This window comes from Strigops habroptila, chromosome 4 (genome assembly GCF_004027225.2).
Source record: "Strigops habroptila isolate Jane chromosome 4, bStrHab1.2.pri, whole genome shotgun sequence".
In the NCBI taxonomy this organism is placed as follows: domain Eukaryota; kingdom Metazoa; phylum Chordata; class Aves; order Psittaciformes; family Psittacidae; genus Strigops; species Strigops habroptila.
Window position 1 is genome coordinate 44030592 of NC_046358.1, and position 16590 is coordinate 44047181.

At 44.7% G+C, this 16590-nt stretch overlaps 1 protein-coding gene and 1 long non-coding RNA gene across 13 annotated transcripts in view; one reads left to right on the plus strand and one right to left on the minus strand.

The window, feature by feature from the left end:
• The window catches only part of MEIS2 (Meis homeobox 2), a 173423-nt gene extending 171973 nt beyond the window's left edge, over positions 1 to 1450 (minus strand). For both annotated transcript variants that reach the window (XM_030481671.1, XM_030481670.1), the window contains exon 1: positions 747 to 1450. In XM_030481671.1, the coding sequence (XP_030337531.1) occupies positions 747 to 758 (12 nt within the window). In that variant the 5' untranslated portion in view covers positions 759 to 1450. The remainder of the gene's footprint in view (positions 1 to 746) is intronic.
• A 586-nt stretch (positions 1451 to 2036) lies between these two features.
• LOC115606190 lies at positions 2037 to 16311 on the plus strand. 11 transcript variants are annotated; one of them, XR_004389907.1, is made up of 6 exons: positions 3709 to 3804; positions 5319 to 9587; positions 9806 to 9918; positions 10439 to 10586; positions 10985 to 11892; positions 12173 to 16311. It is a non-coding gene; the product is annotated as an uncharacterized LOC115606190 (long non-coding RNA). The 11 variants fall into 11 exon arrangements; XR_003990839.1 differs by adding an exon at positions 2037 to 2104 and having other exon boundaries at positions 2392 to 3804; positions 9806 to 11892; XR_003990843.1 differs by adding an exon at positions 3135 to 3244 and having other exon boundaries at positions 3726 to 3804; positions 9806 to 11892.
• Positions 16312 to 16590: the final 279 nt, after the last annotated feature.

Genomic DNA, 16590 nt, shown 5'->3' on the forward strand with positions numbered 1-16590 from the left:
CTCCTCTTCGGCACGGGCAGGGGAGCCCTCGCAAGGAAACGGGGATGGAAAGGAAGGAAACGGAGGGGAGAAACTAGAGTTACCCTGAGTTAGAAAGGAAGAACAACAACAACAACAAAAAGTAGAAATGAATAAACAAGCAGAATCGAAAGCAACTATGTGAATAAATCAACACTGGGAAGGAGAGAGGAAAGGTAGGGTGCGTGGGGAGGGGGGAGATAAAGGGGGAAATAATCTGAAAGTTACCAGAAACATTATTTAGTAGCAATTCCCCTTGTCCTTGTCAAAGCCAGAGACAGGGAAAAAAAAAAAAAAAAAAAAAAAGAAAAAAAAGGAGAAAAAAAGAAGAAAGCAGCTATATGTGTATACATATATATACGTTCGTATATACACACACACACATATGTATTTCTCAGCCTTTCCTAGGCAGCGGCGGTAGCGGCGGCGGCGGCAGTAGCAGCAGCAGCAAGCTTTCCCCTGTGAAACCCGTGCTACTGAGCAGGCAGGGAGCAGGGAAATCGCGCTGCTGGGGGAAAAGCTAGAGAGGAAAAAAGTGTGGAACAATTGCAGAGAGAGACACACACACAGAGACACTCACGCACGCACACAAAAAGCTAGTGAATAATTTTTGCTGCTATTTTTTAATAGTGGCCGCCATCAGCAGCAGCAACAGAGGAGAGCAAATCGGACAGGCCCCTCTTAAGAGAGGATTTATATATAGGTAAGTGTTGGAGATTTAAACCTACCCTTTGCGCCATCAGTCTGCGCTCCAATAAACTCCTGGATGTGTCGTATATTTAATATCCCAGTCCAGCAAAGAAAGTGATTTAGAGTGAAGAAGATTCCTTTCCTTTTTTTTTTTTTTTTTTTTTTTTGCAACCCACTTATAGACTTCTCCTATCCTCCAATATGGGTAAATAATAATAATAACAACAACAATAACAACAACAAGAATAGATAAAAAACAGTCAAGAACCACGATGAGTTTCTGTGTTTTCTTCTTTTTTCTCTCTCTTTCTCTCTTTCCTTTTTCTCTCTCTCTTTTTCCTTTTTTCTTTCTCTACGCGCAAAAAAAAAAAAAAAAAAAAAAAAATTGTCAAGCCCCCAAACTGAAGGTTACGATCGGCCCGTCAGCAACCCACATGTAACCAAACTGTCGTGTCTCATGGCTTTTTGCCACTCCAGCTGTCAATCAAAGCCAGGGAATGTCAAGGTAGTGAATGAATGACGGTTGATGATGATGAAGAAGAGAGGAGGAATCTTTTTAACCCCGGTTTCTTCTTCCAGTAACTCCGCGCTCGGGTTTTGCCTTTTAGGATCGCTATAGGGTTGGTTGGTTGGTTTGTTTTTTTTTTTTTTTTCTTTTTTTTTTTTTTTTTTAAGTACTGTGAAGGGGGGTGGGGAAAGATGCGAAGAAAAATGGAATAGTTTGCAAAGCGCGGACTTCCCCCTCTCTCCCTTTTTTTTTTTTTTTTTTCTCCTTTCCTCCTCCTCCTCCTCCCGGCAGGTATTTTGTCTCCCTCTCTCCCTCGCGCTCTGAGATGAGTGAGTGTCAGTAAGTGTTGGCAGGTTGGCTGCTGGCTGCCTTATAGAAGAGGCTCAGTTTTGCAGCGCTGATCGGCGGGAGAATGAAGTGACGGAACCCGGAAGTAGTGGTGGCCATAGCCAGTCCTGCAGCGCGGCGGCGGCGGCGGCGGGGAGCGGCGGCGGCGGGGAGCGGCGGCGGCGGCGGCGGCGGGGAGCGGCGGGCGCGGCGGCGGGCGCGGGGCTGCGGGCGCGGGGCGGCGGGGGCGCCCCAGCCGGCTGAGAGCCGGGGATGCGCAGCGCGCCGGCGGGGCGGCCGCGGCGCCGCGCGGGGGGAGCCGCGCAGCAGCCCCTGCCCCGAGCGAAGCAACGCGTGTAGGAAGGAGCGAGCGAGCGTGCGAGCGAGAGGGAGGGAGGGAGGGAGCGGGGAGGGAGGGAGGGAGCGAGAGAGGGAGGGAGGGAGCGAGGGAGGAAGGGAGGGGAGGAAGGACAGGGAGAGTGCGTGTGTGCGAGAGGGGGGGAGAGGCAGGGGAAAACTGCAGAGAGCGAGAAGAAAAGTGCGATAGAAGCCCAGCCCCGGGTTGGTTTGCGCTAGATTATTTTAGCAACCAAATACCTTCCGATTACCCGCGGTGTTTAGCGGTCTGATTTACGCGCTGAATTACCGGTGTAAATCGCCGGCTGTCGCCGTTGCCGCGGAGGGGACGCGAGCCCGGGGGCACGGAAGGCTACGGGGAGCGGGGGGGCCGTCCCCGGGAGGCGATCCCGCCCCGGCCGGGTGCCCGCGGCTCCGGCAGCGCCCGCGCTGCGAGCGGAGGTCCTGCCCGCTCACCATTCATTGTGCTTCTCTAAAAATTAATTTTCCAGGGTATGAAGAGAACGGCTCATTCAAACCGTGTTTGGCACCGCTCTTCCTTAAGTGATCGCTGCGATCAAGCACGCTGTGGATGTAGAGGGAGAGGCGGGGGGGGTTGGGGGGGGGAAAGAGGGGGAAATCCCTTTTAGTTTTGCGATTAGGCTGCCAGGCTTTGAAAAGGGCTTAAAAACAAAGTCATGCTCAGCTTTTTGTGGTAGAAATCCAGATGTTACGTAGATTTTTTTGTTTGCATGTTCGTTTTGAGCGGACCAGGCGGTGAGCGCTGCGTTTACGTGTGCGTGTAGCTGGACTTTGCCGTAGATCGACGTTGCGCTTGTGGAATGTCTGCTGAAGTATTAGCTCGGTAATGCCTTCTAATGGTAGTGCTAATTACGGTGGGGTTATTTAGCAAATTAAGTGAGCTGATGCATCCCCCACCCTAGAGCACCAAATGAACTTTTCCAAGCACACACTCACACACACACACACACAGAGACACGTTAATTTTGGTGTTTGTCTCGCCCAATCGCTTTGCCGGAGCTACCCCAGCCTTACCTCAGAGCAGTCAATTACTAAAGCTGGCCGGGATCATCAATCATGGGGGATGCTTGAAGTTTAGGGGAGGAGCGATGGTCAAACTATCGATTGCTGCAGTTTTGTCCTTCCCAACCCCCCACCCTCGTTCACGGTCCCCTGCACATAAAATCTAAACCAGACTATCCCGTTAATAGTGGGATTTATCAATGATTATGTACCCGGTTGTGAATACATAGCTGGCTTTTAAAATACACGGCAGAAAAATATTATTTATTCAGTTAGGTTTTGGTTTAGTTTGCTTTGCTTTTCGTGGTGATGACGATGATTGTAAGATTTTTTTTTTTTTTTTCCTGAAACTTTAAGAAAATGACCCAAGGGTTAGTTACAGATATTTGGCCTGCTTTTAATAGGCGTAGGGAATGAGCTCCAGAGGTCAATAAACCCCTCCAAAATGATGAATGATTGAGTACCTGTGATGATGATAGTGATTACCGGAGCAATTAAACAGTTTGATTAAATGAGCCATCATAACAATGATGTCTGCGGGAAATCAGCCCTCACATATAAAGAAAGATAGTGTGGAGCGCTGACAAACGCCAGTGGGCATTCCTGCGTGTTCCGATAGCGCCGAACCCTGCAGAGCAGAGCAGGGCTGTATTTGCAAATATGGTGGCAATACGGAGAAAAGTCCCTCTCCTACTTTTAGCCAGAGTTGCGCCCTGCTTAAAACCAGACAGAAGCTGGAGAGCAGACCCGGGTTTGGGGTTTCCTCCCCCCCCTTTTTTTTTTTCCTTTTTTTTTTTTCCAGAGGATCTCCTCCAAGATTAAAGCTAGTCCTAAGAGCAACTGAATTGCTGTGACTGACTTTCATGGGACTGTAAAGAGAGGTGAGTAAAAAAGCCCTTAGTATGTAGATCGCTTTCAAGCAGTGGTTAAGTCGATTCATTTCGCAGGGAAAAAGGCAGTCTTCTTGTGCAGTATTTTATACTCTGTCGTATAAATCGGTAAAGTAATTCAAGATATTCATGGTAATGAATGCTTGGCTAATCCTTTGGGTGCGCGGAGACCTACAGAGCAGTAGGTTATGCAAATCCGTTCCTACTTTTACAGCTGTAGTTTTCTGACAGATTTTTTTAAGAGATCTAGTCATCGTTGAATGCTATTTGGTTTTTTTCCTTCTCCCCACCCTGCCCCAAAAGATGCCAGATTTCTTAACTTGTGTGGAATCATTTGGTTGTGATACAGCCCATACAGCCAGCTTAGAGGATGTAGTTTAAATATTTGTAGCTTCCAAACTTGTTTTTTTAACCGAGGCAGTGCAAACCGGGAGCCTTGCTTCTTAAGATACGCAAGTGTGTCTCTTTTCAAATAGTTTCGGTATCACTAAAGAAGAGGTCTTTACTTGTAACGTGGCCGTGCAAAAGTAATCTAGCTCCATTGAAGGCTCCATGTATTTGTTCAGACCTCAAGCTGTGGGAGAAGTTCATCAGTTTTCCTTTCAAAAAGAAGTTTTTAGATTACTTGACTCCCATAGAAAAAGAAAAGAGCTTCATTACTTAGGATATAATCTTAGACCTGATTTTTGTTTATTTCATGATTCTGTTTCTCGCAGAAGTCCCTGTAGGTATCGGTTCTCTTGACTGAGAAATTGTTAGAAAGCAATCTAAAATCAAAGCTGCAAAAAAAGCAGCCAAAGATTTTTGCAGTGTTCAATGCTGCTCCTTTCACTTGTCCCTTTTTTTTTTTTTTTTCTTTTTCTTTCTTTTTCCCCTCTTAAACTAATTAACCTCCTGCGCTGGCTCACCCTGCTGTGCATGTGTGTAATCTGGGACACGGACCAACTTTAAAAAATTATTTTAACTTGGTAGAAAAGTGAAATTTCACATGGTAAATGAAGGGCTTTCACGTTCCTCCTGTGTCTTTTTTTTTTTTTTTTTCCCCCCGTGAAAAGGGTTGGAGCCTTTTTCCTCTTCACTATCCCAGTGGATTAAAGCACACAGAGAACATGGTTTATAAAGCGCTACAGTTTAGCCATTAAAAAGGAATCTCAATTTAGCGTCCTTAAGTGAAAGTGCTCAGCTATTAACAAAGATGCTGTTGGGAACGCGGAGGAAAATGGGATTCGTGCGTGCAGGGGGTGGAGGCTTCCACAGTCTTAGGTCATTTTTTATTTACTTTTTTTTTCCTTTCCCCCCAGCCTGGTGACATGCTTCTTTTAAAACAATAATTTGGGAAAATTAAATTGGTTATTTTCCATTTCTCGTGCATCAATTTCACAGCGAAGGCTGTTTCCAGGAAAAGTACGATAGACGAGTCGGTGGGGTCTCTGTGTGTGTGTGTTTGGGTTTTTTTTGCCTCCCCCCTCTTTTTATTTTTTTATTTTTTTATTTTTTTAAATCAGCTCAAGGTCCAAAGAGAAATGAGGTGTCCGGTATGGAAGTGCATCTCAGTCAACAGCCAGCTCCTTTTGCCTAGGCTGGAAATGGTTTTAACAGGCGGTAAAATTTCATCTTGTGGTGTCAAATTGGGGTCAGTTTGGGGTTAGCGCTCTCAGTGTCCGAGCAGGAGCTGTCCAGCTGTGTGGGGATTCATTAAGGGCAAAAGATCCGTTTCAAGAAAAACAATACAAAGACAATCAGAGGGCTAAAGATCCTCTTCAAATCGCATTTTACAAGTGCACCAGAACAAATATGGACTCTGAAACCTATTCCCTTCAAACTCCCAAATCGGCTTCTTAGCCCTTGGAGGGAGGGAGAGAGAAAATCCTCTAAAACTTAAGAAGAGTCTGTTTTCAATCAGCCTTTCCGAAGTGTGGCATCTTAGTCCTTTGCTGGCTTTGAGATTTGCCTCTCTCGCTCCCTCCTTCTCTTTTTCCACAGCCTTGCAAAAGCGGATGGCACAACAGGTAATATTTCAGATTTTAGGAATATATGCCGCCGGGGACCTTGGACCGCTGTTTGGTACGCGCGTCTGTGCCTAAAGCAAGATTTGATGCAAATAGAAAGTTTTGTTGCGGTTTTTTTTTTTTTTTGTTTGTTTGTTGGTTTTTGTTTTTTTTTTGGGGGGGGGTAGGGAAGGAGAGTTGGGGATGTGGAACAAGCCACTCTTGCAGGAAACCCTGTTGGCCCCCTTTGGAAATTTTCTGCACTCCTTGTAAGTGATGCTCCGGTCTGACGGGTAATTTAGGCTAGATTTACTTTACGGTTCCTAGCATTTGTGGAAAGCACCTATTGCTAATCTGGTTTATTAAATTCGCGTGGTTTAAATCCTCTTAGCGCCCCTACATCTGTTAGAACAATTGACGCCTTGCTACAGGGACAAATAACTTGAACCTTAATCTTGTTTGTAACTTTATTCAATGTTTGTTTGTTTGTGCGCTGAGTTCAAGTATTTCGGAGGGATGCCATTGTGTTCGCAAATACAGGGGCTACACTTCCAGGCAAAGCTCCCCGTGGAAGGGATAAGGATATCGCGGAACGGGACGACAAATTGTGCATATGCGTTTCATCGTGAACTATCGTTCTAGGAAACGTGTCATTTACTGAAGAAAGCAATCTGCCTGTTAAAATGTGGCTGCAGGATTACATCACCGGGACCCCGTAGTAAAATCCACGGGGATTTTCCTTTTTGTTTTGCTCGCAGGGCGAAGTGCGGGGTGTAAACAGTACCTTTTCCTTTTTATAATTGGGATTATGCCACGGTTTAAACTCCTACCCCCAAAATCGCTCTTTACCACACTTTCCTTTGCCTTTACGCTTAGTTCTCACAACTTGAGTCACTTTTTATGCGTTTTAGCCACTTTAAGTCCTCGACGGCGGGACTTCAGAGGTGCCATCTCGGGTGCCCCTGGGCAATGCCGCACAGTCCCGGTTCTGCAGGTCGCTGGGTTCAGTCTGCGCCCTTTCGGTCCGCTAAGCCCTCCCCCCAGCCACCGCCGATGGTGTACGTCGCTTTTCACCCACCTACAATTTTTCTAAAACCTTTCAATTCAGTCCGTAAAGTCAGTGATAGCCCATCACGGTGAACTTATCTTGACCTCGACTGCTGTGTGACTGAGATCTTTGGGAGCTGGGTTAGGAGGAGATTCATGGATTTACCTGCGAACTTCCTTTTTAACTCTCTTTCTTCCACCCCTCCCTCTTCTTTTAAAGAAAAAAGAACCCCCCTCAACTCCCCCACGAAGCCGGAGCGATGCGCGGTCCGCCTGCCCCTGTTCCGCCGTGTCTCCGCTCGGCGCGGGGCTCCGACCGCCGCTGCCGGGTTCCCCGCGGGATGCGGCGGTGCCACCGGCAGCCCTCTAGCGCTACCTGGCGGGGCTCCAGCACCATCCCGCTGCCTCGCAAGGCCCCGGTCCCCGCGCAGCTCCAGGGGCGCGGAGCGGTGCGGAGCACTGTGGACCGCTTCGAGCCTCCGCCTCCCGCGCGGCTCCGAGCGCTTGGTTTGGCGTTGCCACCTCCCCGCGTTCCATCGAGCAGGCGGGCTGCGGGCCGCGGCGGGAAGGGGAACGGGGGGACGCCTTCGCCTTGGTGCGCGTGAAGCGCTGATGTCAGACCAGAGCGCGGCTTTTTTTATTATGTCTTAGGCTGGGAGGTTTGTAGAAGTGAAGCCCATAAACAGCCAACGCGCCTGTTTCCATCATAAACCAGGGAGAGTAAAATACCTGCCAGGGCTCCCCGCTAACACAGTGCAGCTGCTTCCACCGAGGCAGCTAAAAACCTAGTTTGCCTTTGTTGGAAGAAGCCCGAAGCATTAACAAAATCCATCTTTCCAATATGACATCCTAACAAAAAGGACAGTTAGGGCAAACTAAATCGCTTTAGTGGGGTATCAGAGCATCCGCGAAGGCTCCAAACTCCTCTCAGAGCTCTGCTCTCGCGCACTTAAAATATTACCTTTTGTTCTCCAGCTGCCTATAAAACTCCAGAAGAGGAGCGCTCTCCTTTTTACACTGGAGTTCTCGGTCCGGAGAGAACAATATCCTCCTACCTCCTCTGAAATGATAAGGAGAACCTCACAACACACAGGCGAGCACTCCAAGCACGAATCTCTTTCTTTTTTTTTTTTTTCCCCATTTTTTCCCCCCAAGAACTGCTCGGCCCATTGTTTGAAGTGGGATTCAGCGCGCAGCCCAAAGGGAAAAAGGAAAAAAACCGAAAGAAATCTTAGGAGCCCGGTTTGATATTGCACAGAGAAAGATCTGACAAAATAGTATAGCGCGTCTCCTAGAAGGACGTGATGGGAGCCGGCGGTGTGTTCCCGAAGGAAAGATGGGTTTGTTTTTTGGGTTTTTTTTTCCCCACCCTTAAAGATTGTGATCGCCTTTGTACGTCTTTCTTTTGATCCCACAAAGAGAATGCCATATACATATATGTGTTTGCTCTCCGTACAAGAAATGCAAAGGACCGCACAATGGAATATGCGGCCGGTTAGTCCTCATAATGCTTAGTTTTGCTGTAATTAATTGAAAACAGTTATTAGGTCGTCATTGGCAATAGCGTAAATAATTGCAGCAGATTTTTACTTAAAATTGACCGGCCACAGAGTGATAGATCGATTCGAGGTATAAAAATGATGTATCAAAACATCAATGTCGATTATTTGAAATATTGTAGTCGAATCTTTTTATTGCTTTATCGGTTAAGTGTCTGAAAGTGCTGTGTTCCAACATATATTTATGTTGTCAATACTGTCAAAACTGTCAGTTTTATTACAGTGGATTTGTAATACATTTCGGATTTGCTCATTTACATAAAATGTCCACCCCAGATACCCCTCCTTTTCTCCATCTCTGGAAATTTATGTCAGTTTAATGAAAGGATTCAGGACTCATACCTGAAGGGGAAAAAAAAAAAAAAAAAAAAAAAAAAAAAAAAGTAGAGATATTGCTCCGTTAAGTCCAATTTAAACCTCCCTTTGGAAAGCTCGGGCTGTTTCTAACTTGCCATAAGAGGGAATCCCCCCCGTCCCTCCCCCCTTTATTTCCTCAGTAGGATTTAAACACTTTCCTACCCTCACACCTAGATGAAACCCTTCGGGAGGATTGAGGACCTGAGTGGGGAGACAGCCGAGCCCTAGCCCACCTGCGAGTGCGGAACCCTCACAGAAAGCCGCAACACACAAGCGGGGCTTCGTCCCCCTAGAAAGAAGGAGACAAAAGCAGCAATAAACGTGTGTGTGATCCTTTCTTAACGGGTTGAAGCCCAAAAGAAAAAGCAAATTGGATGCAGTATTGGGCATTTGATGCCCGTCCGTCCCCGCCCCCCACTTTATCAGGGTCTGATTATTCGCTTTAACTGTAAGCGCTGATTTGTTATTAGCTGGGTTCAGGCACCTCTCTAATTTTCTCCGAGAGCCCATTTGAAGGGTAGAAAAACTGAGGAATAAATAAATGCATTTACACTCTAAAGTCTCTTCGATCAAGCAAACAGTGAAATTAGCAAAGTAACTTTATTTCCCACCCCTGTCGGGAGGATGAGGGTATTTTAAAGGCGTTGGTAAGGTGGACCTGAGGTGTGGGGGTGCCTGTCTTCTTTCTTTTTTTTTCTTTTTTCGTTTGGTTTTTTTTTTCTTTTCCCCAGAGATACGTGTGTTTAAAGAGATGCTGAAGACATTTCTGAGTTCATGGGGAAGAAGGAGAAGTTGGTTTGGGAAATGGCAGCACACCGGGCAGGTATTTTAATGACCGTCCCTTCCTTTAAACACTTCCAATTTCTCTGCTGCTTTTCATGCAGAATATCTTCCCCAGACCAGATCTTCCCCAGATTTCTGTTGTAATTCGTGTGTGTGTGTTTGTGATCCCTTATGAGGTAAATTGAGAAGTAAGCTGCGCAAAAGGAGGAAATCGCCCCTGGGGTGCTTTGTTTACTTTGGTTTGTAAAATCCTGCTAGGAGATGGTTTCCTCAGTGTGTGGCAAGTGTTTCTTCAAGAAATTCATCAGCCCTTCTACAATTACTTCGAGCTCCGAGGGAAGAGAGCTGCCATCACTTTCTCACATCCCAAGGTGTTGCACGGAGGAGAGAAGAAAAGGCTGGAGCATTTAATTATCGGGGGGGGGGGGGGGGGACAAGGGGGAAGTTGGGGGTTAGCGGAGGCTGCGGGAAGCGGTCCCGAGCTGATACCTGGAAAAGAAAAACCTGCAAGGGTGTATCTGGGAGACCTGTGCCACTGAGAGATGGGGGAAAGTACCCCATCTCGTGCAGTAATTAGTCTGAACAATAAACATAATTGGAATAAAATCAGTCGGAAATTCCTGCGTTTTTAATTACGTTTCATTTTGTGGTAAGCCGTAAAATTATGAATGCCTCTCAATTAAACACTATCCACTTGTAAAGCATTTAACAACAATTATTCGTTAATCAGTTGGAATGTTAGCCACAAATGATGCTGTTAAACATCAAAGGGACGCCTTAGACGTTACCTTTTAGTCATAAGTAAGAGGATTAATTTCTATAATTAGAGGGGATAAATATGTGCATAAATAAATCTAATTTTTTTACACATTCTCATCCTGCGCGGGAGAGGCGAGAGACCTTGACATCGCCGGCACTTCTAGCTCTCCCCCGGCTCAGAGGAGGCGACCCAGGCTCAGAGAGGTGAGAACATCCCTCCGGCGAGGCCCGATCCTGAGCGTCGCTCCGCTCTCAGCGCCTCTCCGCTGGCACTGGCACGGTAACCGCTCCCGCCGCCGCACCCGGGCTGGGGCTCGGGCCCGCCGTGGGCACGGGTCTTCGAAGGGATTCGCTGGCCTCCTTGGCTTGTATTTACCTTTTTTTACGGCACCTGGGATCTACCTGGTGTTTCGGCTCCCTCGGGGACGATTTGCCGCCCCCAAACGAAGCTCCGGATTTGAGCTGAATACCGCAAATAAAATTAACGTGACCTTGATTACACCCTGCATGAATATCTCATTTACCTAATGACTTTATGTCACGTACGCAGAGGGTCAATTTCCTTTTAACCTTTCCCATCGCTGCAGTAAGCATTCTTTTATAATCAATGGCTGTTTGAATAATCAATTCACGTTTTATGATCCCTGACAAACTCAATATCTGTGTGCCTCGTTTCAGCAAAGCAGCCGGCCCTTCTCCGCGCCGTTTTCACGTCCGAAGAGTTTGCGGCTGGTTTTCCTGGCTCCCCGGGGAGCCGCCCCAGCGCCGCGCAGGGCAGCAGCGGCCGGGATCTGCGGGGGCCTGCGCTCCCAGCCCCGCTCCGCCGCCGCGGAGCCTCCGTGCATAGGCCCTGCCCACAGGAGGGTGCGCCTCAGCACGAAGGCGCAGGCTTGAGGAGCCGCGGCGCCGGCCGGCAGCCTTCGCATCTCTTCAGTTCTGGACATGCACTTTCCAAGTTTTTCCAATCGCTGGGCCCAAAATAAGAGGTTTTCCCGCTCCCCCCGCCCCCGTCCCGTCCCGCCTGGTCTCCATCCTGGGAATGTGCACAGCAGAGCCCGAGCGCCAGGAACCGTTCCCCGTTTCTGCATGTGCCGGGGCAAGTGGCCGTGGGGGAACGAGGTTCCCCCGGATCTGAAGCCGGAGGCCGCCTCCATAAGGGCTTGTGGGGAAGCGTGGTGTCCGCGGCCGCGTCGGCACGTGGGGAGACCTTGAATGAGTCTTGGAGTTAGAGTAACCGTTACGCTGATTGAGGTCCACGAGTCCCTCATGGCCACCAGCCCCTTCGTCACCTCTCCCAGCCGCCTCCAAACTGGAGGTCGGCAAACTTGTGCCCAGCACCACTCGAGTGCAGCAGTGTACACGGGAGGGGAAGGGGTTAGGGCAAGTTGAACTTTGCCAATGTTTTTTCTATAAGTAGCTCACATTTGCTGTGATCTATGGTGTGAGTCAGGAACGGAGACTTATTGCCACCCTGTTCCCTCTATTGGATAATTAATGCTGATTCATAGCGGTTTCTACCTACGAATGTGTGTTTCGTTTTTCTCTGCAGGGTCCGTGGTTCTTTGGTATGTTGTATTCCCTGAAAGGTAATTGCACTTGATATTCTCTCGGGGAAGGCTCATTAGCCAAGGGCAGGGTGGTGTTGCCAATCTCAGACTTTTTCAACAATTCAGTGCAAACATTTGCCCCAGAGGTTTAGTACAGCACTCCCAGCTCACGGAATAGCCCTTGCAGACAGCATTTCCCCTAAGAAGCCTAGGTCTAAAAAGAAGTACATATATATATATGTGTGTGTGTGTATATATATAAAAAATATATATATTCTCCTACCCAAGCAGGATACATATTAATTTAGGGTTTTTTTAGTTTAACCCCTCAGTAAGTGATCAAAGCTACACAAGAAAATTAGACATGCTGCCTTGGACTGTAGGACTTTGCCCTTCCTGTTACCAGAAGACAACCAGGACACAATCATGGATGAAGGATTAGAAAAGGCACCACATCTCCCTCTGCTCTGTATGTACTCCTTTACACTCTTTTAAGATTTATAAAATGCATGTTGAAAACACTTTTCCACTGCCCACTATTGCAGACCTACACTTGCCTTCTTTCTCACACATGCCTACTGTCATCTCTTTGGCTCCTTTCATCTCTCTTGCTAAATTAATTACCTCACTAATGCAAGGCAATGAAACTCAGGTATAAGGTAAGTCAGGGAAAATACATTACTTAAAATATATTATTATATGAAGGTGAATCCTCCATGATTATTCTCACTTTATTTTTTCCCTCTGTTGTTCATAATTTTGAAAATTTTATGCTTCCATTTGAGTCTTGGCAGGTTGAGCAGGATGACTCACAGTAACATTGCAGAGAAGATCCAGTTCTCATGGGATAAAATGGTCTCTATGGGACCAATGAAGAGGAAGCAGAGGGACAACACTAGTCTTAACATGTTCTTGGACATCACCAGGTTTTCCATGTTAGAATAAAAGAATCTGTGCATCTATATTCACGGTGAATTAGACGATATATTCTCCCTGGTAGTGGTGTTAAAGGGCAGAGTCCACTCTGAATTCCAAACAACAAACCCTGTGTCTAAATTGTATATCCAACTGTCTTACTGTGTTTACATATTTCCACTCACCATGTTTTTCCCATTACAGTTAGCCAATAAACTCAAACAGCACATCTCATCTGTGCTGTACCACCACTGACTGTAATGTTAGCACATTAGAAAAGAAATTGTCCTATAGCATGACACTGCATAACAAAGCAGGTCCAAAAATCTAGATACTGAGATGCTACCAGTTTTAATCCTTGCTCATAAGAAAGGCTGCCAGGGTCTATAGGCGTCACCTATTAGGGGGACCAAAAGTTCACAGAGAAACAGCTCAATGCTGTGAATCTCGGTTAACAATGTTTTACACGCTAACCACCTTCAACATCTTCAAGCCCGAATCTCTGTCCCATATGACTGGAGGAGAACGTGAAGTAAGGACATAGGGTGGGATTCTGTAGGGTAGTTTTGCAGGTTGCCAAGTCTGCCTGTGCGAAGTAGTCAGCTTGCCAGGTCCTACTGATAGTAATCATGGACAGTCACAACCCTTGCAGTAAGCTCTCAGCACAAGAAAACATCAGTTCTTTAATTCATACTTTGGTGATTCACAGCTATGAGTATTTTTTGACACTTTAAGTATCTCTCATGTCATGGTGGTACATTTTGCTTTTTCAAAAGTGTTTTTCAAAATGAACAGGCTTTTCAGTAATGAAACATGATCAAGTTACTCTTCTAATAGATTTCATTTTTAAAGTACATGCTAAATTTAAAATGTCTCATGCATTTATAAACCATCACTAATAGTTCTATTGATCAATGACATAAATAGCTCTAGCAGAAGCTTTTTTTTTTTTTAACATAGATAAACATAAACAGCATTGAAAAAATAACACACAAGTGATTGTCCTTCACTCTTACCTTGAGGCTATATTATGATCACAGTAAGACATATCTAGGCATGTGTCATACTGGATAACACTATTTCTTGGGTGTTTGAGGGCACATGACTTTACCTTGGACTTCATAACAGCTGAGACATGCCATTTAAAAACATGGTCCTGGCATTACTGAAAAAAAAGGCCCTACTAATTATTAAAGTATATATGAGATACTTTTAAAAAATTGTTTCACATTAAATAGTCGTATCATTTTATTTCTATTATTCATGTGCAAAGCTAAAAATAAACATTTGAAATATTTTTCTCTTTTATGGAAGAGCTGAGAAAACTATTCATTTGAAATGAACTCTTGGATGAATGCAGCCATATTTTATGGGCTCGGATCTCTTATTCCCAGTTGGGAACCCCACATCAGATCTGGGCAGTACAATCAGTCCTCAGAGGTAGAGCTCTCTTTACTTCAAAATATTCACCAAGAATAGCTTAGGCAAACAGTTTCCAGCCTAAGAATCACACTTGCACTATTTCCCAACAGGTTGGTTGAAGTTATTTAAACAGGAGACTAAATGAATAATAAAGGTGCCCAAGAAATATCTGTGTCTGTGCCAGCATGCTTTTGTTTTGTACAGGTATCCATCCAAAGCCTCATTCTGCCTCTGAATGAGCAGGATTTGATCCATAAAAGAAACGTATCCACCTAATACTTGTTCAAAGAAAAATCCTGCTTGCTTTAATGTTCATGTATATGGTCATAAACATGATCAAAACACCAGCCAGCTGAACCCCCTACAGCTGCTTTGTAAATAGGATTGCAGTATGAACCCAGGAACATAACCAGTTTTGTCACTGTAGGTTAATTTCAGCTTTCAAACATTGCAGAAAATCATCAATTGCCTTTCTTCTCCTCCCTGGTTTAACTTCAGATCACTTCCCCTGGCAAATGGCTTTTGATACTCAAGTAAGATCATATTGTTTGATCCAAAAGCACATTTCTTTTTGCTGTTGTTTCCAGACTTCATTTATTGAAGAAGGTCCTGTCTGCAGCCAATATGTTCCTGGTAACTGTTTGTTCCAGAAATAAACATCTAGCAAGATTCGTAGTATTTGAGAGGCATTGCTTTCATTACATAATCTTCCATGCATGGGAAAAACGACACAAAGATCTTGATCCTGCTTTCCTCACTCACCTAACAGTTCAACAGACTTTTTATTTATTTATTTTAGTTTTAGATTAGCAAGCATGCAAAGAATGGGATTTCAGACTCCCTGTGCTGCAATTATTATACTTCTAGGTTGATCATTTTGTTTCCTGGGGAAGGCCATACTATTATATAAGTATTCTTCATTTGAGGATTTATTCTACTGGATTTACCATAGCCACAAAAATAAGTCAAATGAAGTATTTTTTTCCTTTGTTAGTGAAGTGTTATCAGTGAGCACTTATAAGTCAGAGGAATGAATTCTAAATCTTTACTCAGATCTGAAGATCTGAACTGTCGTAAAGCGTGAAACACTAGGATGAGAGGGCTTAGTCTTGATATTTCTTTCTAAATGGAATATTAAATAAAAACATTGCTATTCCAGTGAAACATGCTAAGTGATGTTGATGTGAATTCAGGGACAGAGAGAGAACAGAAGGAGTTCATGGGCCTCATTCTCTTTACTTAAGCAGGAGAAACTAGTGAAGTTAATGGAGTTACAGTGATATAAAACGGTAGTAAGGTGAGAATTGCACAACTTGTGTTTAACTAGATGCTATTACTTTAAAAACAGAGTTTACTTCACTAAACAATCTGCAAATAAACACAAAACAAAGGGCAAATGAGACATATTACAAGTAAGCATGCATGCAAAAAAGGTAAGTGCAAATTAGATTTGAATATTCATGAGTCACAAATCATTGACAGTTTGAAATAATGCAAAACAGCTTTATAAATGAGGTTAAGGCAAGGGACATCAAAGAAAGGCATTGCTAAATCAATAGCAATTTGATTGTGCATATACTTGTAAATTGTGGTTACAGTTTTTTTGACATGGGAGAAAAATACCGCACATGTAGTGAAGAAAGGACACATAAATATTCTTTTCAAATGTGTTATATTTTTGCAATTCAGCATGTACTTGGAGACCTGCCATGTACAAAGTGACCAGATATTATTTTTTACTTTTTTCCCCCAAGAGAATTATAGTTTCCTTTAAGTATCCAATCTCTGTGTTGCTTAGTATGAAAAAAAAACAGTTGCCAATAGTACCTGAACAGCAATACTGTAGAATAGAATAATTACTTACTTCACTTGACTCAAGTAGCAGGATCACCTGCTAATCAAAGTACTGTCATAAAATCATAACCAGCTTATCTACTTGTTTCAGAGAATTTAGTTCTCAGAAGTGGGAATCAGATGAGTTGCAAGTCTCAGAACAAACTGCTGGAGCACAGGGATTTAAAAGAATGATAGCATGAAGGATGGCCAGCCTGACCATTTAAATCAGAGCTTTTTCATTTTTCTGCCTGTAAGCATCAATAAAGTATTGGATTTCCTGTCTTATTTGTGAATTCTGTGGATATTTGAAATTGAATGTTTAAAATGTTGATGAGAATACAGAACCAAAAGGCAAAACTGCCAGAAGTAATCTGCCCCTTTAAAATTACTCCCTTTGTTTTTCTGAAGGGTTTATATTATTGTTACTTAACACTCACTTTAATACACTAGCCGATTCCCTTTCTTCAATGTCCTTTACATCCAGTGTGACGTCCCTACTCTCTGGCATGACAGATGAAGCTTCACTGGGTCAAGTGAAGCCAAATATACACATTTACCAACACT